Raw genomic sequence first — 26,365 nt, forward strand, 5'->3', positions numbered from 1 at the left:
AAACATTTAACCTTCCTAGTGCATTGGGGTCGTTTTCGACCCATCGGCATACTTACAAAGCTTGATACTCAGTAACGGAACGAGCTAGAGACTTGAAATTTTCTGACTTCTCCTAACTTTGGAAAACTAGCATTAAGAGGGAGTTTCAACTTTCAGCGACATCTAGAAGAGCCTCAGCAAAAAAAGTTACATATTATGCTTTGGGGTCGAAAACGACCCTAGTTTTGAAATTGCTCTCATTCATCCATTTTCAATCCGAATTTCGTTTTCTTTACCTCGTTTGAAAGGTATGGCCAAAACCTGGCACCCAAGGTATATTAAAGAATATTTTTTGACTAATGGCCACTTCTGTGTCGGTTCCGGAACACCCACTACCAGGTCCCGGCGGACAATTTTATACTTTGCGGTAATTCATTTTTCGGCACATCAAATCACATTGGCTTGATAAAATAAGACTAGCGGAAGTACAATGGGGACATTTTGGACCCGAATGGCCACTTCACCATCGGCTCCGGAACATCCGGTACCCGATTTTTGAGGATAATTTTGAATTTTAGAATGATTTATATTGCGGCACGTCAAATTTCATCACATGGATAACATAAGACTATTGAAAGTATAATAAAGACATTTTGAAGGCAAATGGCCACATCAGCATCGGTCCTGGAACATCCGATACCCGGTTTTTGGGGACATTTTTGTATTGTAGGATAACTTATAATGCAACATATCAAATCACATCGGCTTAATAAAATAAGACTGATGGAAGTAAAACAGTGTCATTTAGAAGCTAAATAGCAACTTTACCACTGGTTCTGGAACGGGGCGTCAGTCGCATATAATCCGGTACCCGGTATTTATTATGAAGCGTAAAATGGGGTGACTCGGGGCAGATGAATTGCCCTGCAATCTAAAAATGTCCCCAAAAACCGGGTACCGGATAGTCCGGAATCGATGGTGAAATGGTAATTTTGGTTCCAAATTTTTTCCATTGTACATCCATTAGTGTTACTTTATTAAGCCAATGTGATTTGATGTGCCACATGATGAATTATCCTATCCAAAAATGTTCTCATAATCCGTGCACCTGATGTTCCGGAACCGATGATGAAATGGCCATTTATCCTCAAATTGTCCTCAAACCTCTTGTAACAGTCTGATTTGATCAAGGCGTTGTGATTTGATGTGCCGCAAGATGAATTATTTCAAAAGCCAAAAATGTCCCGCGGAACCAGGTACCGGATGTTCCGGAACCGATGGTAAAGTGGCCATTTGGCTTCTAAATGACCTTATTTTATTTCCATTAGTCTTATTTAATCAAGCCGATGTGATTTGATGTGTCGCAAGATGAGTTATCCCAAAATACAAAAATGGCCCCAAAAACCGGGTACCGGATGTTCCGAGACCAAAGCTGATGTGGCCATTTGCCTTCAAAATGTCTTTATTATACTTTCAATAGTCTTTTGTGATCAAGCTGATGTAATCATAGCTAAATCAACCTAAAATTCAAAATTGTCCTCAAAAACCGGATACCGGATGTTCCGGAACCAATGGGGAAATGACCATTTGGGTCCAAAATGTCCAAACCGTACTTCCATTAATCTTATTTTATCAAGCCAATGTGATTTTATGTGCCGCAAAATGAATTACCTCAAAATATAAAAATGTCCCCCGAGACCTGGTAGTGGGTGTTCCGGAACCGACGCAGAAGTGGCCATTAGTCAACAAATGTTTCCTAACATACCTTGGGTGCCAGGTTTTGGCCATACCTTTCAAACGAGGTAAAGAAGACGAAATTCAGATTGAAGATGGATGAATTAGAGCAATTTCAAAGCTTGGGTCGTTTTCGACTCCAATGCATAATATGTAACTTTTTTCTAATGCACTAGGAAGGTTAAAATATCAGCATAAAAATAATTGGCCGATATTGAATTTTCAAAACTTAAGCATATATTTCATAATCAAAAATGCAAAATGGTGCGTAAGAATTTAGTTAATCGTTTTTTTTTTCAGTAATGCAACCTATTATATGCAATCAATTAAAAGACATCACTGTATTGAAAGGGCACCATGTTGTTCTGGAAACCTTCTTCTTTGGAAGCCCTGATCCTCAAGTGGTATGGAGGCGTGCGGTAAGTATTGGTATTGACTCGATTATCCGGGGGTTAGATTATCCGTGATTCGATTATCCGGAAGTCATAATTTTTTCGTTTTGCCTTTTTACTATTTAAATATTAAATATCTATATATAAGAGCATTGGCTTTCCCTGGGAGGGAGCCCAGGGAGTGCCTTTCAAAAAAAATTCACTTTGTATAAACACTTATATAAGCGTTGTTGTTAGCAGCATAGAGCCGAAGTGGCTTGTGCTGTTTCAAGCAGTCGTCTCCATTCAACTCGATCTTGGGCCACTCGTCGGCAATTTTCAGTCGTCTCAGAAGTCGCAAATCAAGTCAGTTTCAAGTCGGTCGAGCCATCCTGCACGTGGAGCCTCCTTGTTCTTGGTGTCGGTTGGGATGTTGTAGAGAACTATTTTTGTCGCATTGTCGTCTGGCATCCTTACGACGTGTCTGGACCACCGTAGCCTACCATTTTTCGCTAGATGTGCGATGGGAATCTCTCCAAGCAGTACCTGTAGCTTGTGATTCATACGTCTCCACCACCTTCCGCTTCCAGTTTCTACTCCGCCAAATGTCTGCAGCACTTTCCGCTCGAACACGACAATGGCGCGTATGTACTCCGTGAGCAGCATCCCGGCTTCCACTGCGTAAATAACTACCTCTCTAATAATGGTTATGTACATTGTTAGCTTCGTATGACGGCTATCGTAGCTTCTGGATCGCAGCGTTTTGCGTCGCTGTTGTCCGTAATTTTCAATTGTTCGATTACCGATTAATCGGTTAGCGTTGTATGCACTAATCGATTAGTTAAGTAATCGTGCTAGTGGCATTCGACCACAAATATTCGAATAATTCGTTTAAAAAACTCGATTAATCGGACGATTATGAACGATTAATGGGGATTATTCGCATTTTTTTATCTCCTTTGCTACCGACTATTGTCAGCCAGGTGAGCAATGCTCTTCGTTAAACCAAAAGGCCTATTTATTGTTTATTGTTTATTTGTTACCAATCAACAGACCCAGATGGTCCTAATGATGCTTAAGCATACTTAAAATATTCATTTTAATTCTAGAACGTGGAATGTGGTAGTCGAATCCAGAAGAAACTCTATTAAAGGTTCGCTGCAGACCGATGACAGCACCGTGGGTTCCGTAATTAGTACGTCGAACAGGCGATCTGAAGAAGGCGCTATCGCGAAGAGCTCGAGAGCGGAAGTTGATATTTAATTCACCGAGAAGCGAAGGGCAATCGATGTGATTGATTAGCAGATCGGCAATCAGCATAGCACGTGAAAGCACACGCATCACTTGCAGTGAGTCAAGTCCCATAAGTTGTGCACGACTTTCATAACTTGGTAGCTGGAGTGGATTATTCCAGGGTAACCGTCGAAGAGCATATCGAACAAATCTTCGTTGGACAGCTTCGATCCTGTGTACTCCATTGAGGTAATGAGGGTTCCAAATTACCGAGCAATATTCAAGAACTGAACAAACGCGTGAACAGTAGAAAGATTTCAGGCAGTAAATGTCCGTAACATTGCTAGACACTCTCATTATGAATCCCAAGCAACGAGATGATTTCCCGATTACATATGAAATATGCTGCTGGAACGATAGTTTGCTATCTAATAGCACGCCTAGATCTTTGATGCAGTTAGTCCTTTCAATGCTAGTATCTAAAAGCTTGTAGTAGAAGAAGATAGGTTCTTTTTTTCTTGAGAATGTAATCGCGGCACATTTACTCGGATTAACTTTCATACGGTTTGTGCAACACCAGTCTGCAAAGTTGTCTAACTGTTGCTGAAGCACGTGGGCGTCGGCGATAGAGCTGATACGATAGAAGATTTTCAAATCGTCGGCGAAGGACAAACGGGGAACTTCGAGTTTAAAATTCACATCATTGATGTATAGAAGGAATATCCTCGGTCCTAGGTGGCTGCCTTGGAGAATTCCAGATGGAGCAGAAAATTCTTCAGAATAATTATCACCAATTTTCACTGCTAGCCGACGGCCAGTGAGATACGAACGCAACCAACTGATAACTCTGCCGCCGAATCCTAGCTTTTACAGTTTGGCTATGGCAATCTTGTGGTTAATACTATCGAATGCCGCTGTTAGGTCAAAATAAACTGCATCAGTTTGCTCAGAATGATTATAGCTATCTGTTATATAAGAAGTAAACGATAAAAGATTGGTCACAGTTGAGCGCTTTGGCATAAATCCGTGTTGCTCCTCAACAATGTATTGTTGCAAAATTCAAAAATGCAATCAAATACAGCAAGCTCAAAAAGTTTACCAACCAAGCTCAGGGCAGATATATCACGATAATTTTCAATATGCATTTTCTCCCCTTTTTTATAGACAGGAAACAAAAACGAAGATTTCCAAAAAGTCGGGAACTTGCCTTTAGTAGAGTCAGCAAGCTGGCAGTGCACTTTTTCAGCAAAGCAGATGGAATGCCATCAGGGCCAACGGAGTAAGACGCTTTGAGTCTAATTATTGCTGACTTTATCATCAATTCGTCTAACTCGATTTGGGTGAACGAATAACCAAGAAAGAGTACAGATTCAGCAGCAGATTCAATTTGTTCCAGGTTCAAAAACTCCTCCGAAAAAACGCCTCTGAATTTAGCGGCAAAGAGATCACTAATCATCTGCGGTTCGGAGCTCCAGCGCCCATTATACATCATTGAAGAAGGTAGTCCAGACTCATTCCTTCGATTATTTACAAATTTCCAGACCGACTTCGGGTTCGATTTCAGTTTTCGTTGCATAGAGCTGATGTAGGACCGATAGCATAATTGGTTCATACGTCGATATTTATGGTTTAGTCTCACATAATAATCCCTCAACATCACACTGCGGTGCCTTGAAAAACGACGTAAAGCTGCTCGCTTTGCGGTTTTCAATTGACATAATTCTCTTGTTTGCCATGGGGTACGCGAGAACTTTGAAAGCATTCGCTTCGGTACATGCCTGTCGATTACATAACTCATGATGTTGGAGAATGTTTGCACTGCAGTATCAATTTCGTCCGAATTTAAAACTTCTACCCAATCGATACTTGATAGGACGTCAGAAATGGTGTCATAGTCAGCGTTTTTAAAATCATAGTATACTGCAGGTACAGTCTGGCGGAAGTGTTTTGCGGCTCGGTTTTCAAGGACAAGATGCAATGGAGGATGACGGGGCACGTGTTTAACAAGTGGAGCGGCAGCTTCGAGGATTGCTGGAGCACATTCAGTGTTGCTTACGAAGCAGAGGTCTAGAATCCGTCCGTTAGTATTCTCGACGTAGTTTATTTGCTGCAGCAGATTGGTACTGTATGAATCCAGCAGGGCAGCAGTACTTGGTGACAGCGTCGTGTTGTCGGCATCGGGGTACAGAAATCCTAATCGCGTGGCATGCCATTGGATTCCTGAGAGATTGAAATCGCCGATAACTAAGACTTCGTCTAACGGCTTCAGTTTACAGCACACAGTGGCAACCGAGTCAGTATGGGCCGATAACAAGGCTGCATCGCGGATGCGATCAGGTGGCAGGTATATCGCACACAGAAAGAGGGAACGATCAGACAATTTGGTTTCAACCCACACTTGTTCAACGCCTAACCAAGCATCATTCGGGATAACGCGTGGTTTCAGCTCTCGACGAACTGCAAGTAGTACTCCTCCTCCGGAAATCTTTGGACTATTTAACCGGCAGCGGTCGCAGCGAAAGACATCGTAACTCCTGTCGAACACTTGAGATGAATGGGTGCGATCGTTGAGCCAGGTTTCGGTCAGCGCGATGATATCGTAGCAGCAGTGTGAACTGGCCAGCAAATAATTATTGATCTCGCTGCCCGAATTCCTTCAAATGGCTTGTAGTTTCCGCCACGTGCTAACAGCGGGCCTTGCTCACCGCCACGTGCACACAGCGAGCCTCAGTCGCCTGAATCCAGTCCTCTATCGATCTTTATTTAACGTTGAGCTGCGCTTGGTGCATTCCCTGGTCCGTTCCGGGACACCTGGTCGAGTCTTCGTACCAATTCCTCGATCTTCCGCCCCAGCAGAGTGGCGAACTCGTCGCAAAAGAAGGTGGCGTTCGCAATGATCGTCGTACGAAGTGCTTTACTATAATAGAATTTTGGGTCCTGACTCAATATCCGTTTAGTGCACAGGATATGGTTTGCACGATGGACACTTAATTTAAAGCATTCTGGCGATACGACTGTGCTAGACTAACGATCAAATCACAATGGCGAGATATATGGCGCTGCGGGTACTGCCCTTGATCGCTAATCGTGTAACACCCTGCCTTGATCGATAACAGCATCAGCTCTCCTTATCAGGCATTTCTCTCAGTCGATTATGGCAAATCGTGCCCTATTGTAATTTTATTACGCGAACGGGTTATTGCAGCGTGGTTTTAGACAACTTTTATTACGAACGGTTACATTATCCCACACTCCGTCGAAAATAAATTGTTTTAAATTTATTTTCACGAACGACAGTTAACCACAAATCATCACGAAAACAGCTCCAGGGTTGATTTAAGTATCGCAATCTTCTTAGAATAATCTGTACAAACAATAATTTAAAGAAATAATTACGCGAGAGACGCTTCATCTGTTCCCCAAATTAAATTATAGCAAGGGTAGGAATCTGTCTTAACCTTCCAATATCAAACTGAAACAATTATTTCCGTTAACTAATACTGTTACTCTCTTAATATTCAACGATTAGTCTCCTGACAATAGCCAACAAATAAACATGTACAGGTTCAGGTATCAGTACTTGTGGCTTGAGCAGCACGTTCTCCTCATTGAAAGGGAGCTTTGCACCTCACCTTTCCATCCCTTGACATCATCTACCTGATGAAGGAGGGGAGGAAACAGAAGGAATAGGAAGGGAAGGAAGTTGGGGATGTTTAGACAAAACATAAGAATTACCAAGGGATTTACTTTAGCCCCTAGAGGGTATCGTAATTCCAAGGTAAAACGAAAAAGTCAGCAGTACACCCCCTTTTTTTTGTATTGTTTATGCAGGGAGAAAATCTTCATAGACAGCACCTTCGCGGTGCCGAATAGGATTCACATGGTGCCAACATGCGCCTACCTACTAAAAACTATCCTGCTGCCCGTTCCTGAACCCCTCCCGGAACTACCGTTAGGTTTTACTTCAGGAGGGAGGACGTGCCGAAGCACTCCGACTTGTCCGTTGCGTGTGTGGGTTCACACAACACCCTTGCCCTTGCATACCGCCACTACCCTTCACCTAGGGCCTGGGCTGCCCAATCAGCCCATTACTGACCCTAGCAAGCTATGTCAGGCCCTGTCGTTGAAACCGTTCTAGCCGTTGCAACTCCGTTATCACCGCCGTTGCCGCCCTATCGACGGCACCCCATGCGCGCTGCTCAGCGCACATTCTCTGCACGATGTTGTCGGCGTTGGTGTCTTCCCCAACGACCGCAAGCATCACCCGCCGAGTGGACGTAAACCGCGGGCAGTGAAAAATCACATGCTCCGCCGTTTCCTCGGCTACCGTGCAAACTGGGCAAAAGGGTGAATCTACCCGCCCGCGTGTATGTAGATACTTCTTGAAGCATCCATGACCCGACAGAAACTGGGTAAGGAAAAAGTTAACCTCACCATGACCTCTGCCGATCCAGGACGATATGTTCTGGATCAGCCTGTGGGTCCACCTACCATGGTCGGTGCGATCCCATTCCGCCTGCCAACGCCTAATAGAGTCCAGCCTAACTCTGTCCCTAGCGCCCCTGACGTTCCTCTGCCTATGGCACTCGATATCCTCACCTAGGAGTATGCATATTGGAATCATGGCTGCAATAACCCCAATCGCATCCAACGATATGGTACGGTAGCCGCACGCAACGCGCAATGCTAACAACCTGAACACCTTGTTCAGACATGCCTGATTGCGCTTACTCTCCAAAGCCGGGGCCCACGCCGGTGCACCGTATCGTAGCACCGACATGGCAACGCTAGCCATCAGGCGTCTCTTACTGCTGTTAGGACCGTAGCCGTTCGGCATGATCTTAGACAGCGCAGTGACCGCCGTTGACGCTTTACCACAAGCATAATCCACATGGCTGGTGAAGTTCAGCCTGTTGTCTGTCATGACACCCAGGTACTTCACACTTCGTTTGGAGACAATCACCTGTCCCCCCACGATTACTTTTGCCTCTAGGGCCGACTTTCGGTTGCTGACCATCACAGCTTCCGTCTTATGGTGGGCCAATCGCAGATTGACGCCCGCCATCCAACCCTCTATTATGCTTATGGCGTCTGATGCCAGCATTTCCACCTCCTCCAGAAACTCGCCTACCACTGTAAGGACGATATCATCGGCGAAGCCAGTGATATCGACCCCAGTGGGTAGTTCGAGCCTCAGCACCCCATCGTACATGGCATTCCAAAGCGTGAGGCCGAGAATCGAACCCTGTGGAACACCCGCTGTCACTCTGTACCTCTTCGCCCCGTCCGCCGTGTCGTACACTAGCGTCCGGTTCTCGAAGTAACTCTTAAGCAACCTGCATAGATGATCCGGTACCCTCATCCTATGCAGCGCTAACGCAATTGCACCCCAGTTAGCGCTGTTAAAGGCGTTTTTGACATCGATTGTGACTATGGCACAATACCTGTCGCCTCGCCTTTTCCGTTTCATAGGCTTCTCGGCCCTCTCCACTACGGACTTTATGGCATCTACAGTGGACTTCCCCTTACGGAAGCCAAACTGCGTGTTTGCCAGTCCGACATCACTTTCCGTCACAGGCGTTAGCCTGTTTAGGATTACCCGCTCTAGCGTGTCCAGTAAGCAAATTGGCCTGTACGACGAGGGATCACCAGGTGGTTTCCCCGGCTTTGGCAGCATCTTTGGACTTTCCATTTGTCTGGAAATTCGCATACCTCTAGGCAACTCTGAAGCGTCTCTCTAAACATATCGGGATATGCTTGGATCGCCGCTTTGAGTGCCTCGTTCGGAATCCCGTCAGGACCGGGCGCTTTCTTCGTTTTTAGACCCCTGGCAATTACGATGAGTTCCTCATTCGTGACCGGATTGAGGACATCATTCGATTGACCGTACGGGGTCGGAGGTCACCAAACTGGATCGTGTTGCGGAAAGAGCCCTTCCACGATGACTTTCAGCTTTTGGGGGCAGGTTTCCTGCGGCGCAGATGTACCCTTCATCTTTTTCATTACCACCTGGTATGCACCTCCCCAGGGGTTTGAATCCGCATCGCGACATAGCTCCTGGAAACAGGATTTCTTGCTACGCCTAACCTCCTTCTTAAGCGCCGACCTTGCCGCTCTAAGATCAACTCCCCGTGCATCGGTCCGGGCCCTCTGCGCTAGCCTTCTCGCTCTGTGGCACCTGGAACGGAGCTGGGCAATGGTATCACTCCACCAGTATACCGAGCGACGACCGTTCATTGGCTGCCCCGTCCTAGGCATAGTGGTATCACATGCCCGTACTAGGACGTTGGTCAGCTCACGAGCACTCAGGTTCGAGCGGGTGCTCTCTGCACTGAGTGCTTCAACGAACAGGTCTTTGTCGAAGGCCTTCACTTTCCACCTCCTCCCTGTCGACTTCGCCCCGCGTGGCCGTAGCGCCCGTCGTTCAATCGTGTACCGTATAGCTTGGTGGTCGCTATGCGTGTACTCATCTGACACCCTCCAGCCCATGTTGGCAAGCAACGTTGGGCTGCAGAAGGTGATGTCGATGATCGATTGTTGTACCCCCCTACAAAAGGTACTGACGGATCCCATGTTAGCCAGACTTACATCTAGCTTGGACAGAGCTTCCAGCAAGCTTTGTCCCCTCGGAGTAGTGCACCTGCTACCCCATTCGACAGCCCAAGCATTGAAGTCTCCTCCAATGACAACGGGCTTGCGGCCCGTGAGTTCGTCGGTGAGCACGTCTAGCATCCGGTCAAACTGCTCCGGCGACCACCTAGGTGGAGCGTAGCAGCTACAGATGCAGACGCCATCGACCACCGCGATCACGAACCCCTCTTGGTCGGACGACACCACCTCCTGGATCGGGTATCTACCCATCACGGCGATCGCTGCCATCCGACCCGTATCGATAACCCAGTTAGCGCCTCCACGGGGGACCCGGTAGGGATCCGCGATAATGGCAATATCGCACCCCGTCTCGGCTGCCGTTTGCCAAAGCAACTCCTGTGCCGTTTCACAGTGGTTTAGGTTAATCTGTATAACCTGCACCCTTATCGTTGCAATGCCCGCCTATAAGCCGCACACAGTGGGCCACCTGTGGCATGCTTATTTCTCGCATCGACTGTGCAGAGCATGCACCTGGGGGGTTTGCTACATCCCCTGGCGAAGTGGCCATCTTCGCCGCACCGCCTGCACAGCTTGGACCGATCGGGGGCCTTACACTTGGCCGCCCGATGGCCAAAGCCCATACACCTGAAACAGCGTTCGATACGCCGTTTCAACACCAGTGTACACACTGACCATCCTACCTTAATTTTGCCAGACGCCAACATCTTGTTGGCGATTGCCTCTGGCACGTTTAAGGTCGCAGTCTGCATATCACCGTATGCCTTCCTCAACCGGATGTCTGCGGGTGCCACATCAACCTTAAGCTGATCCCGCAGAGCATCACTTAGGTCCACTGTCGTCGTAATCTCGTCGAGGTTTTTGCACTCGACCAGAACACGCTGCGACAGCGCCTTTACCTGGCCCGCTTCGCCCAGGGACTGCTCTACCAGTTTCTGGTAATTCGAACTCTGGACCGTTGGGTCCTTTTTGAGTTCGAAGAGCATATCCCCTGCCTGGGTTCGGCGGGTCTTTACTACGTTGGCCCCAAGCTCCTGCAACTTGGGGTCCACTCGAATCTTACGCAGTAGTTCGGCGTACGACAGCTCACCTGTCAGCTTCACTACTAAGGCGTCGCCCTTATGAACGCGCCTTGGCTTTGGCTTTGCAGCCGCAGCCTCGTTCGGTTTCGGCCTCGGCGGTTTAGGCGGTTTACGCCTAACCACCTGCCATTCCTCCTCCCCGGTCCCGGAAGCACCATCCGGGACCGCCTCCGCACGTTCGCTGGTAGAGGCGCGAGCCGAAGTCCGCTGCCTCTTGGCTACCAGCGTTGGTCCATGGTCGGGCGTAGCCGCCTTGCGCTTGGCAAGCGGCGTACGCGCCTGACTAGGCATGGCCACAGCCTTAGCGGCTATGACCAGAGCTTCGGCGATTTCGCATCGCTGCAGAAGCTCTTGCCTCTCCACCTCGGCAGCTATGACGGTAGAGCGAAGGCTCACCGCCAGCTTTTTAATGTCGAGGTGGACATTTGACCTTGAGTTGATGAACGAGTACAACTCGTCCACCAACTTTTTGGCTTCCTCCAGCTTGCTACTGGCTGGAGGAAGCCCAACTTCGCCCTCAGGAGGGTGCACCACGCCCTCCGTTGACATTTGCCTACCGCTGTCGCTCGCCTTCTTGGCTGAGCTGGCAGCGATGGCCACCGGCGTTCTAACTGGGGTGTTAGTCCTAGGTGGTGTCAACTTCCTCTTCGGTATCGCCCCCGTTTTCGGGGGGCTTCCCTGTATGGGCTGTGCCCCCGATTTCGGCGGGCTTCCCTTCTTGGGTCGCGCCCCCGGTAACGGGGGGCTACCTGTCTTTGCTGTTGGTGACCTTGCCAACTTACTACTTTTGGCAAAGATATCATCTTTGCTACTAGTAGCACCCGTATTCGATCCCTCTTTTAAATTTAAATTTAGAAATTTGTCCATTCGAAAGGGTCCCAACTCTAGGCCGCTATCTCCACTCGTAATTGTGTAGTCGCCTTAACGATCCCATGGTGATCTATGCAAGCAGGGAGGCCATGGCTAGGGACACTCCCCCCTACCCTTCATGGGGGCAGGGATGTCAGCATCCGATCAGCGACAATATGTATGTATGTATGTATGTATGTATGTATGTATGTATGTATGTATGTATGTATGTATGTATGTATGTATGTATGTATGTATGTATGTATGTATGTATGTATGTATGTATGTATGTATGTATGTATGTATGTATGTATGTATGTATGTATGTATGTATGTATGTATGTATGTATATATGTATGTATGTGTGTATGTGATGACAATTTGCAATTTTTAAATTTGCATTGAAATGTTGGATTTTTTTCCTTCGGCTTGATCAGTCTCAAAATGTCAAAAACGAGCTTGGTCTCTACATCCGACAGTTTCGATGATTGAAATTCAAGAAAAGTGAGAAACATGTCAATTGCCTGACGAACTCTGAAATCAAAGAAAAGAAAAAACTTTTTCCGACTAAATTCCACTATTTGATATTTTTTCGCGACAGATACCTATACGCTTTGAAATAAGACACTGATGAAGCCTGCACGTCGTAGGCGAACTACATATCTGTTGCAAATAAATATTAAATAGTGGGATTCAATCGAAAAGTGTTTTCTTTTCTTTGATTTCAGATTTCAATTGTCATTTTCTTCACTTGCTGTTATTCACAATTGTACAAGAAAAGCAAAAAGCGAAGAAAAGCAGTTACTTTAAGCATGTAGGTATAGTGGTATATAGGATTAAAAATACTAGTGAGTTGATTTTTCCAAATAAATTTATACAAATTTCAAACAAATTTTGCGCATCAATAGATACTAGAGCTTAGAAATGTTACATGAAAAATAGGAAGTAAACGTTGCACGGTAGTAATTTTGTAATATTTGTTTTCGTTAGTGACATTTTAAAGGATAGATGTCTTATGTCATGTATCATGTTTTAATAAATAAATCAAAAATGACAAGCACTGGACATCATATCGATCATATTTCCCTTTCTCAACCATGTTTATGGCGCAGCTTTTGCACTATTTTTCGACCTCATCTTGTTTTCCTAACCCTCTAACATTGTAAAAACGATGCGATCAAGCTAATCAAGACTATCTTTTCATGAAAGTACATTCAAAAGAAGCTTAAATTTTGATTTTCATGCAAAAATAATTATCTGAAGGAGCGCCAGCTAAGAAAAAGTTCAATTTCTCTTTTTCATATCTAATGCTCTATTCAGTTATTTTTTCTAATTCAGATATATTGAAAAATTGAAGCCAAGCAAACTAATAGTAAAATTTTGAGATTAATCATTCTGTTGTCGATATCCTTTTTCCTCAAAAGCGAAGTATAATAATAATTTTTCTGAACTCTTGTTTTTCAAAGATGCTAACTTTTGAACGCATGGTATTAATATCAAAATATCAAAAAATTTGCTATGAACACATATGTCATATTGTCAATTCAAAACAAGTTTCGTATGTGGCTCTGAATCCCGAAAGTTAAGGCCGACCGATTATAAAACTAAATAAGGTGTTCATCAAGTAACATAAATGACGCTTACAAGTATTTACGCATCCAAGGAAGGAAAATATAATTATTCTACGCAATACGTTGTGAATTTTACTGACAAATAAGGATTTTGAGGAATACGGAACGGATATGTAAAAATATAGTCAAGTTAATTATAGACATTCCTGAGAAATTAAATAATGATTATTGTGGCAGTAGAAAGGCTAGGTCACGCCGCTAGGTGGATTAATTCGGGGTTTTCATTGAATTAATGCTTATATGTTACAAAAACATGTTTTAAATTCTATTTTTTCATATTTCTTTATGTAACTTTCAAAATACAAGCCCAATCGTCATGAAATTTGGAAGTTAAGGGTTTGCAAGGCTCCTCTTTCATTTGCAATCAATTTGGTTCAAATCGGCTAAGGGACCTAATGAAGTCCCATAGTTTTCGTATTTTTATACATAACTTTTGAACTAAAAGTCCGATCAGTATGAAATTCAATAGCGACCAATACACACACACACACACACACACACACATACACACACACATACACACACACATACACACACACATACACACACATACACACGCACACACACATACACACGCATACACACACACACACACACACACATACACACGCATACACACACACACACACACACACATACACACACACACACACACACACACACACACACACACATATTTATATATATATATACACACACAGAAAATGCTCAGTTTTCGAAACTGAGTCGAATGGTATATGACATTCGGCCCGCAGGACCTTCTTTCCATTTCCGGTTTTCCGAGTGATTTCTATACCTTTATACTATATATTCATATAGTAGAAAGGCAAAATTGTGACCTAAATAAAGCTGCTGTGTAAGAGTTGGTGCTACAAGCGTGGAAATAATTTTTGTTCGGTTGTTAAAGGTAATCGGCAAGATTATATATCCGGTGACCGGTACTTTAGCTCCGTTCGTCGTTTTAAGAATCACATTACAGGAGTGAATTTTCAGCTGTAAAGCTTTCCTCAGCTCTTCTGCTCCTGTACCGATAATAGTTTGATGTGCCCCACAATCCATCGGCCCTATTACTTTAATACCCATCATGTCAACTTGAGTGTGTGGACGATTATCTCCGATCACGTTCACAACAAGTTCCTGCAAATCAAAATGTTGGTAATAATCCGATTGTTGTAAATTTTTAAATCCAAGATCGGATAGGCTAGACGTAATTTGAGGGTATGAATTTAGCGTTGAATCAGCATTCCCTCCTACGCCGTTACTGTCTCGTTTTTTGTACAGAAGGGACAAAGGTAAGTTTGAACGTTTGAGAAACCACATCGTTTGCAAAATATTTGTCATTTTTCTTGTCATTCACCAAAATGGTGACCGACCTTCCTACAATTGTAGCAAGTTCCAATAGGGGTACGTACACAATTCGCAACTAGAGCCTGCAGTGTACTTTGGCTACTACCTTCCAAAGCCTCATCTTTTTTTGTTGCACTGCTTCTGAGTTTGAATTATTTGTCTCCTTTTGGGTATTTTTGTTAGGACTCTGATATTTGGGATTCAGTTTACTATTTTGAAATACTCGAGTTTTGTTATAATTTTGTGTTGGTTGCCTATTAACCGGTTTCTGTACATTTGATATCTCGTTCACTTGATTTCCTTTTCTTGATTTCCGCACTTGATTTTCCGTAGATCGTTGAAATAGATACCAATAATTTTCGTATTTTAAATGTCCATATTTCTTCAGCTTAGAAAGATTCTTAATTTTAGATTTCGCACTGATTAACGCGTTTTGCTATATTTTATGAAAATATAGTATAAAGGTATAGGAATCACTCGAAAAACGAAAATCGAAAAAACGCCCAGCAAGACGAATGTCCGGTACCATTCGACTCAGTTTCGAAAACTGAGCATCATCTGTGTGTATGTGTTTTTTTTAACGAGTAGGGAAATCTGCTATCAGATACCTGAGAAGATAACTCAGGGAGTGGGGTTTGGTATCCCGACCCCCTACTGGGGCGTGAGGATCCTGACCCACTAAAACCTTACTCGAGTCTCCAGCCTCAATCCCCCCTGGCATCACCTTATCGGTATTACTTCAGGGAGGGGCTATTGTGCTTACGCACAATACGCACGCTCTTAGATAACTACTGGACTATGGTAGTTAGGCTGTTTATTCGCCGTTGATCGGCTTTCCAGCGGTTTTGTAGCTCAAGTACGATCTGGGTAGCAGCCGCATTGACCGCTCCCCAGACGTCCGAGCTAGAACACATCCTTTGGACTAAGTCATCTGGAGTAGTGTCCTGTCCGCTCACTGCCATCATGTTGCTTCTCACGCTCACGAAACGAGGGCCTATGAAGAAAGCATGTTCTCCAGTTTCCTCAACGTCCACGCATTCGGGACACGCGGGGGACTCCGCATGCCCAAACTTGTGCAGATGCTGTCTAAAACAACCATGCCCTGACAGAATTTGTGTCAGGTGGAAGTTGACTTCGCCGTGGCGCCTGTTGACCCACCCGGATAGTTCCGGGATAAGTCGATGTGTCCACCGGCCTTTTGTGGAATTAGACCATGCCCGCTGCCATGTGATCATTGAGGCCGATCTTGTGGTACTCCGTATACCTCTAGTTCCACGTTGGTTGAAGCACTCTACGTCTTCGCTGATGATGATACCAATAGGCATCATACCCGCTAAGACGCAGATTGCGTCATGTGAAACTGTGCGATACGCACTCGCCACTGTTAAGCACATGAGACGATAGGTGCTTTCCAGCTTGGCTAGATAGCTTTTGGTACCTAACGCCGATGACCACACCGGCCCGTCATACCTGAGTATGGACTGGACCACGTTGGCTAGTAGCCTTCGCTTGCTGCCATATACCACAGAGCTATTAGACATCATACGAGACAATGCCGAAATAGCTGTGGAAGCCTTGTTGCAGGCATAGTCGACGTGGCTCCCGAACTTGAGCTTGTCGTCGACCATGATTCCCAGGAGTTTTACGTTGACGAAATAGTGCAGTCCCCGACGCTGATATTTGCTTGCTGCACCGACTTGCGGTTGTTCACCACGATAACCTCCGTTTTATGATACGCTAGGTCCAGTTCAATGCTTACAGAGTGGGCAGCCGTCAACTCTACCTCTCTGATAGATTCACCGTAGACTTCCAAGGTGATACCGTCCGCAAAGCCGAAAATCACCGACACCGGCACTTGGACGTTACGCAGCGAGTTGGCTATGGAGTCCCAGCTAGCGCTATTAAACGCATTTCTCACGTCGAGCGTGACAATTGCGCAATAACGTACACCTGTCCTCTTGGGCTGGATTGCCACCTCGGCTGTCTTAGTGACAGACAAGATGGCATCCACAGTAGATTTGCCTTTTCGGAAGCCGAATTGGTTCCTTGACAGACCGTTTGTACCCTCCGTGTAATGTACGAGTCTGTTAAGGATAACCCTCTCCAGTACCTTGCCGGCAGTATCGAGCAGACAGATCGGCCTATATGACGAGGGGACACCAGGAGGTTTTCCCGGCTTCGGCAATAGGACCAGGTTCTGTCGCTTCCATCTGTCCAGGCATCTACTCATTACTGCCCCAAATAATTCGGGAGTCTCTAGAATAGCCGCTTTTATGGCCATATTCGGGATACCGTCTGGCCCCGGTGCCTTGCTTACCTTTAGGGATTTAGCGATCTCAATGAGTTCCTCGTTTGTAACCGTTACTTTCCTCCCGACTTCCAAACCGCCGTCGCCCACGTTACTTTGGATGTTCGGCTGGGAGGCCGACCATCCTACGCTATGGTCTGAGATACTGGAACGTCGGCCGTGGGACGACTCAGCGGCCTGGGGCCAGGGCCTTAACTCGTGGCGCGAAAAGAGGCCCTCGATGATCCGCTCCAGCATCTCTGGCGATTGGTCTGCGGGCGCCATCACGCCCTTGGTCCATGCCATTACGATCCTGTAGGCATTACCCCACGGGTTCGCATTGGCACTAGCACATAACCTTTCAAAGCAGGCTCGTTTACTAGCTTTTATCCTACTCTTAAGCGCTGCGGGTGCAGCAACAAGTGCTACTCGACATTCAGCCCTGCCTTCGTCCGAACGAGCTCTTTGCATAATTCTCCTCGCACCAAAGCACGCTCCGCGGAGTTCCGCAATTTCATCTGTCCACCAGTAAGCCGGTGACCTGCCATACCTAGGTCGACCTTTCCTAGGCATGGTAGTGTCACACGATCGCGACAGTACCTCAACCAAATGATTAGCGTTCGAATCGGGCATACCGCGATCACCGCACTCTCTCCGGATCGCTTCCACAAATACTTCGGGATCGAAGTATGATGTCTTCCATCCACGGGTGGTTGGAGTGTTGGCTCTACTCGCCACCTGCCGCCTCGTTATCTGACCGACACCATAGCGGACCGCCTGATGGTCACTGTGAGTGTAGCCATTGTCTACCCTCCAGTCTCCTATCAGACCAGGACTGCCGAAGGTCACGTCGTTGTTAGACTCCGCACCGTTCCTACTGAAGGTACTTGTGGTGCCGGCGTTGGCCAAATCTACGTTGAGCTTTGCCAGAGACTTAAGCAGAATCCGTCCCCTATGGTTCGTGCGACGACTTCCCCACTCTACCGCCCAAGCGTTAAAGTCGCCCGCCACAACCAACGGCCTTAGACCAGTCAGCATAACTGATACTCGGTCTACCATGCGCGTAAATTGCTCGATAGACCATCTCAGCGGAGCATAACAGCTGCAGTAGAACACTTAACCCACTTTGGCAACCGCAAATCCCTCGTCTGCGGTTGACACAACCTCTTGAACCGGGAACCTGCTTGTCGTCCATATAGCCGCCGTCTCGCACCCATCCGAGACCCAGTTGCCGTTTCCGGCAGGGACGCGATATGGGTCCGAGATGTCCGTTGCCGACTCGGAAACTACTTGGTGTAACAGCCGTGCTGCAGTGGTTCAGGTTATAGCATGGTCATCATTCTACAATTTTTACGCATCATACGCCACTTACGCTTACTGTTCAAAACTGCAGAAATCACGTTTAGTCCGACGCTTGTATTCAAATATCTCCGTCGCGTTCAAAATTCAGCGCTTTTCAAAAGCTTATCCACTGGTTCCGTCTCACCAAAGCCGAATCGTGCAAAAGAAGGGAAGCGCGATTGAACCGACATGCGAAAGAACGGGATGATGCCACTAAACCTTTAGAAAGACACGAACGTCGAAGAGTCGTTTTCTAAAGAAAACGTACTTCCGTGAAAAGAATTTGAATGCCTACTATTTTATCTGAGGATTTCCAAATTTCTACTATTCATTTCGATCTTGATCGTGAAAGTGGTAATAGTGGTATTTTGAGTAGTCCCGCGTACGTTTTTTGTAAGTCCGATAAAATGTGAGAAAGGTTTCAGTTTGATGATTAACAAAAGTTCTTTTCTAATTAGTTAGAATAGCTAGTGCGGTCAAAGCTAGGAAGTGCGGTCGATTTTTGCGTCTACGGACGTCTTATCGTGTGTTGTGAGCTAATTAAAGAAGGTAAGAATTTTCAAAAAGTGTGTGTTGGCAAAATGCTCAAAGGCGTCGACAGCCGTGCGACGGCTTCTTTTGCTTTATTTTTGGCATCGACTGCTAACAGCGACCGGATTCTAGCGACACGTACTGACAGCGGAGCCACTACGTAACCCTCACGACGACAGCGCCAGCCAACGACGCGCTTTTGAATTTGCAGCGATGCAATTAACGCTGACGACCAGCCGTCATCGTCCATATTCATCGCTAGTGCAGCAAGTATCGACTGGTGACGCGGCCACGCTCCGCCGACGACCCGGTTTTCAAACGAGCAACGGAAATAAGTTGGACATCCCGTTTCGCTGACGTGGTTGACAATCGCCAACGCATCGAGCATCAACCTGTGACGCTGTCGCGCCACCATCTTATTGTCAAGCGACGCCAACCGACGCCATCGCTGTTAAATCTCGACGCCATCTCTGTGGAATCAACGCGTCGATACATCAGCGAGTAGCCGCAGCTGATCCACAGCCAACCGATCAAATCGGTCGAGTGAGTAAACCGTGCACGTTGAGATTTTTATAGCCACACACACATTACCTTTTTGAACCTTTTTTCGTCGCTCGAAGGCGACTCGTTGAGCCGACATTTGTGCCGTTCTGTAGCTATTTTTAGAACGAGCCAATCTGACCGCACTTTAGGGGGAAAGTGATAGAACGATAGTCATAGGAAGCCGATAAAGCAGATCGAATATGAATAAACCCAACTTGTAAATTGTATATTCGTCTTTCCTATATGTTTCTGTAAAACCCAGCTGATTTCCTCCGTCGATAATCACACCTGAAGACATTCTCACATTCGCGTCTGATAATTTTAATTTGATTTTATTCTCCGAGTGGCTGTCGGGAACCAGCCCCACTATTACGTTGAAGCGAGAGGGTGAGAGAGATAGGAAGATCTTTGCCTGTGATGATAACGATCTATTTATAGGTTCCGTCTTCTTGAACCGGTAAGGCGGTCGTTGTCTTCGCTGAAAGTAATAGTGGCACCATCTAGACGCGGGTAGATTAACGTCCCAGGTGTGCAAATCAACCGTTCCTTTGCGCGATTCGGGACCCATCTTCCACAACCTGCCCTGAGGTTAGGTTTCGTGCCGGGCAACCTTAACCGAGCGAGTGGTCCTCTTTCAGAGGTGGCGCTTAAGCCACTCGTCTTGAACGGCCTGAAGAGCTTTGGTGGACGGGAGATAAATCGCGGGCAAGCCACCCACGTTATATTGGCGCCCAACGTGGGGCAGATAGGTTCAGTATATCACGAACACATGCTTCTAAAGCTGATGGATCGATAGAACTCTGCGCTCCAGTAACGCCTATTTGAGCACAAAAATTATTTATCGCTTCTGAGGGAAAGCCACGCCGGCGTAAGGCAGTTAATGTAAACAGTCTTGGATCATCCCAATCCTCAACGATGCCTTCTGTGATAAGTTTCGCAATTTTTCTCTTAGACACTACAGTGTAATTAACATTTAACCGACCATATTCCCATTGTACTGGACAATAAATGTCGAGGGCGTTGCAAAGCCAATAGTATGAAGACCGACGTGATTGAAACTCTTTTGTACATAACGAATGAGTAATATCTTCGATGCTGTCACACAGGCAGTGTGTATAATCATACGTAGGATAAATGCAGCATTCGTTTCCAGTTCTATGATGAGGGATAAACTTTATTCGATAAGCCACAGGATCTATTTTCCCTTCTTCGAGAGTTATTTTCATACGTAAAGTAGCTGCTCCTTCGTCGATTTTACCATTCTTCATGTCGTTAAAGAGTTGTAAACTTTCTTCAATTGGGCGATCGCGCCATTTAGAAAGTTGTGGATTAAAACCTTTCATTTCTTCAGATGTTTGATGGCAAACATAGGCCATACCTTTTTTTACAAGAATTACTGCCCATTCGTACAACTGTTGAAAATAATCAGACGAATGCGTTATCTTGTACGGCTCATATCGTAACCATTCGACCATGTCCTTAATGCCAACGAAAAATTTCTCTTCCTCCTTTTCCGGGTTTGTATCGTCATACCGTAAAAAGCAAATGCCGTTTTGTGCTTTTGCGTACCGCCATCCGGGGTGACATTGGGCCACGGGGGTGAGATTGGGCCAAAAACCAAAAATGTTTATTTGTGAAAATTTATTATATCTGTAGAAACTGGTGACTTAAATTCAAAATGATGATGAACATAACATATTTATTCATAACTTAGAATGGAACACAGATAATATTAGCAAACTATTTAGCCTAAGCAGGGTTTCAAAGTTCGCGATCAAAAATACGCGTAAATAACGCTTGTAAAAAATGTCTCGCATAAACCAACCCAAACAAGAAATCGCATCAACTTGCTATCTTGAAGGTATATAAACTAATCATTTACAATGTTTCGAAAGGTTATTATGTGTTGGATAAGTTTTGATTACGAAAATAATATTTTTCGAAACTTTGTACTTTTCGAGCTTCACGGGGGTGAGATTGTGCCAAGCCATAATGATCGATCCAATTTGTGGATTTCACATACACAACAAAAATACGTCAGTATACACCAGCACACTCACATTCTTTACTATTGAGCACAATATTTTGACAGATTAGATAGCATCATCCATTTTGGAGCAAACTGCATCATAGGTCTGCTAAATAATTTAAATTAATTTTTACTTTTTCTCTGGAAATTTCAGATACTTTGAATAAACACTCTAATATAAGACGAATATATTATACCGTGAATAAACTGCCAGTTTTAAGGAGGGGGGAGGGGGGTAGGATAGGCCACATGTTCTGCGGCCGCGGGTTCTTGAACGAAGTAATGGTTACTTTTGTTAAATAATCAAATAGATATGCTTCCTTAGGATACACCCTTTCATATATCTCCCCCTTGTTAACCCTAGAAATGCTACTGGCTATATAAAGGCTGTCCATTGACTACGAACTCATTTTTAGTTATTTCAGACCTCCTCAGGTTATTTTCGTTCATACTTTTTGTATGATGCGTTGTTTTTGGCCGACCCCCTGCCCCTGATAGTCCACTTAGTTCATGGATGGCCCCAAATGAACTACTTTATACTGATCTTTATGTGTATTGTTTATAAACATGCTAATGTTCACTGTTTAGGTTTTTAGCCTAACTTTATGTTTTTGGCACAATGTCACCCCCTAGAAGGGGTGAGATTGTGCCAAAGTTGATGCACTTCCAGTAAAATTAGGTTTCATTGTAACTAGACCATCTCTACGGTAGTTGTTAATTGAACAATTTAGTATATATTGGCAGCTTCGAAATCAACTTAGTTCCTAAATTGTGTGTATACTGAGCTAAAGAACAAAAATATATACTTTTTTGGCACAATCTCGCCCCGGATGACGGTATCCAAAATTTATATTAATAGCTTTTGCGTGACCAATATGTAAAATTCCATAGGGTTCCGGAGGAAAACGCGTGCGTACAAGCCCATTTGTTCGACTGAGATGTTCTTTCAGCAAGCTTTCGGTTCGATCTGTCACGATATATCCATCCGTTTTGTGATTTTCCCCGGGAGCATGAAAGTGAACCGATTTCATTAGATCAGAAATTGACTTTGTTTCGCCCAAAAGTGATTCTTGGGTTGATAGTAAAACTACATCATTAGGATCAGCTTTTTCAACACATAGCCTATTTTCTTTCTTTTTAACAATTTTTGCGGGCGGCGCTAAGTCTACGTCAGTTTTGGGACCAAGTAAGTCGAAAATCTGAACGTCAACTTCACTCTTAATTGCTTTTCCGTCAGCCCATGGTAATAAGCCACGAGTTTCAGCTAATAACTTTCCAACATTGAACCGGTATCGTTGATCTAGAATTGCTGTTTTATGTTTTTCAATAACAGATTCGACTGCACTATCAATTTCCTCAGGTGAAACAATTATTCCAACGCCACAGGCTTTGTCAAACTGTTCAATATCGATACTTTTGTTTGGTCCATTTGTCAGAATGAACTCTAAAGCAGCATCGATTCGTACTCCAGTATCCAGTTTATGCTCAACGATGTACCGAATTAAAAGCTCCAAATGATTCTTGCACTGTTGCTTGATTTTTGTACAAACCTGGTAAACCAGCTGGCCCTCATTTTTGCCGATTGTGTGATTTTCGGGAATGAAAGACAGTGCGGAAATGATTGTTTCGTAAAGTGCAGCGTTTTTAATGGTCTCTTTTACTTTTTGCTCACTAAGGCCAAGGCATGATAACTTTGTATCATTTTCAATCGTGCCGTTTCTCATTTCTGCGGCCGGTAGATCTTAAATATCCGATATTACAAAATTAAAAATATTTAACCATGCAAAATTTGCTGTACGGACTTTCGCACACGTACACGGTACCATTGTCTACCCTCCAGTCTCCTATCAGACCAGGACTGCCGAAGGTCACGTCGATGTTAGACTCCGCACCGTTCCTACTGAAGGTACTTGTGGTGCCGGCGTTGGCCAAATCTACGTTGAGCTTTGCCAGAGACTTAAGCAGAATCCGTCCCCTAAGGTTCGTGCACGACTTCCCCACTCTACCGCCCAAGCGTTAAAGTCGCCCGCCACAACCAACGGCCTTAGACCAGTCAGCATAACTGATACTCGGTCTACCATGCGCGTAAACTGCTCGATAGACCATCTCAGCGGAGCATAACAGCTGCAGTAGAACACTTAACCCACTTTGGCAACCGCAAATCCCTCGTCTGCGGTTGACACAACCTCTTGAACCGGGAACCTGCTTGTCGTCCATATAGCTGCCGTCCCGCACCCATCCGAGACCCAGTTGCCGTTTCCGGCAGGGACGCGATATGGGTCCGAGATGTCCGTTGCCGACTCGGAAACTACTTGGTGTAACAGCTGCTGAGCCGTGCTGCAGTGGTTCAGGTTGAGTTGTGTCACTTGCACTATGATCGTGGCTTGGTCGCCGGCACACCAGCGAGGCACCTTGGACCTCCCGTTACGTGCTTTGCGTCCCGTTTACCGGTACAGATCAAGCACTTGCTTTATGGCCAGCACTGCCACATCTCCTGTACAATTGACTCCTATCTGGCCCGTTGCAGTTCCAGGCCTTACACCCGTGCTCGAAGCACCGGAAGCAAGCCTCCGACTGCTTGAGCACGCTCAGTGGGCATACCGACCACCCCACTTTTAGCCTGGCAGCTTTTAGGGCTTTATTTCCGCCCGTCAGCAAGAGTCGTATGGTGGCTACCTGGGTCCTGACAGGACCCCTACGCAGGCGAACCGCCTCGGTTGCCACCACTACTCCACTTTGCTCTTTGAGAGCCTGTACGACCTCACACACATCGGTGATCTCATCCAGGTTTTTAGGCTGGAGAGTCATTTCTGGTGTGAGAGCACGTACCTGCACTCCCTCCCCGAGCACTCATTCCGCAACCGACTTGTATGCGGAACTTTTCTTAGTGGCGTCCTTCTTTAACTCGAGGATCATTTCGCCAGTGCGTGAGCGGCACGTCCGCGCCCAGATCCCTGAGTAGGGCATCTCCTCTCATGGCCTTCAAAACCTCTAAGTATTTCGACTCGTCGGTTCTCAGGATTAGAGCGTCGCTCTTCTTCGCTCGCTTCCTTGTCGGCTTAGGTGGAGCTTCCTTTTTCTTTCTTTTTCTCTTCTTGGCCTTTACTTCGATCCACAGGGCACCTGTCTTGGTGCTTCCCGCTGGTTGATCGATTGACTCCACGACCTGCTCGCTTGAGGGCTTTTACCGATCAGGCGTTTTTTTGGTCCACTAGGGGTGCCATCTCCCGGTGACTGTCTCATACGCTTGGCGGACGCCTTACCGCTGTTGGTAGCGCTCTCCGTAGCTTTCTCAGCCGCGTTGCAACACCCTGTCAACGGGCAGGCATCCGTCTGCACTGACTTCGACGCCTTCACGGTCGCCTTCTTCCGCGACCTGACGTGAACTCAATAATTATATCGAGCTGCTGTGACGCTGCTACCACTTTAGGTAGTGTATCCCTATTCTTTCGCATCGCCCTGATTAGCGCTGGGCCGTTCATCGCTGTGTCCGGCGTGGTAGGCATACTGCTGCTTTTCCCTCCCACACTAGCGCTTCTAGATGCATCCTTCTCCACCCTTGGTGGAGAACGCAGGATGCCTCCTCCCGCGAACGGGTTTGCTGCTTTTATTAGCGACAGGCTGGTCGTCGCTTCGTCCGGCGTAGATGCAGTTGGAGCGACAGGTGTGCCGCTTCCTCTTCCGCTTACGCTGGCGCTTCCACTTGTATTCATCGGCGGAGATATCTGGATTCCGCCTCTCGCGAACGGATTATCTAATCCGTCCACGCTCACTGAAGTTAAATTTATTATGTTTACATCCATATAAAGTCCCACGAGCTGAGGGGAAAGAAGAGTCCGCCGCATCAGAGCCCCTCATGATGCGGTAAGGACAGATTACTGTGGGGGGCACCCTGGTACTCCACAGGCTCCGTTTGCGGCTGAGTATTTATAGAACCCCCTCCCCACCATTCATCTCTCGGCACGGGTCGCATGACACCTTGGATTAGGGGTTTATCCATTCACGTTTTTACATTTGGATAACAGCTGTTAAACCATCCTCCTTTCCAGGGGCTTTGGACTCTCTGCTCTGGTTCTCAGTATTTTCAGGTTCATGAACATGCTTCTGCTGAGATCCGTCATTTGCAGGCGGAGAGTTTACACTCAGCATTCGCATGAGTGCCTCCTTCTCTGTCCGCATACGACCCTAGTTTCCACCGATTGTCCGATTTCCACTAAGGACCGTATCCCGGATGGTACCACGAGGAGGTAGAGATAGGAGTTGCTAAATAAGAGGCTGTGGAACTTCGTGGTAGTTCTGGAGCGCCTTATTCAACCATTTACCATCTGTGTGTGTGTGTGTGTGTGTGTGTGTGTGTGTGTGTGTGTGTGTGTGTGTGTGTGTGTGTGTGTGTGTGTGTGTGTGTGTGTGTGTGTGTGTGTGTGTGTGTGTGTGTGTGTGTGTGTGTGTGTGTGTGTGTGTGTGTGTGTGTGTGTGTGTGTGTGTGTGTGTGTGTGTGTGTGTGTGTGTGTGTGTGTGTGTGTGTGTGTGTGTGTGTGTGTGTGGAACGCTTTTTTCCTCACTCACTTTTCTCAGAGATGACTGGACCGATCTTCATGATCTTAGTGTCAAATGAAAGGTCTAGTTGTCCCATTGTTCGCTATTGAATTTTATACTGATCGGACTTTTAGTTCAAAAGTTATGTATAAAAATACGAAAACTATGGGACTTCATTATCTCATAAGTCTTTTAACCGATTTGAACAAAATTGATTACAAATGAAAGGGTAGCCTTGCAAAACCTTAACTTATAAATTTCAT

At 45.8% G+C, this 26,365-nt stretch overlaps 1 protein-coding gene across 1 annotated transcript; it reads right to left on the bottom strand.

The window, feature by feature from the left end:
- Nucleotides 1-20,256: 20,256 nt before the first annotated feature.
- On the bottom strand, nt 20,257-23,325 carry LOC128740114 (probable glutamine--tRNA ligase). Its single transcript, XM_053835625.1, has 2 exons — nt 22,408-23,325; nt 20,257-21,107 (listed from the first exon to the last, which is right to left on the bottom strand). The coding sequence occupies exons 1-2, from the start codon at nt 23,288-23,290 to the stop codon at nt 20,257-20,259; spliced, it is 1,734 nt and encodes a 577-aa protein (XP_053691600.1). The 5' UTR covers nt 23,291-23,325.
- Nucleotides 23,326-26,365: the final 3,040 nt, after the last annotated feature.

Source organism: Sabethes cyaneus, chromosome 3 (assembly GCF_943734655.1).
Source record: "Sabethes cyaneus chromosome 3, idSabCyanKW18_F2, whole genome shotgun sequence".
In the NCBI taxonomy this organism is placed as follows: Eukaryota; Metazoa; Arthropoda; class Insecta; order Diptera; family Culicidae; genus Sabethes; species Sabethes cyaneus.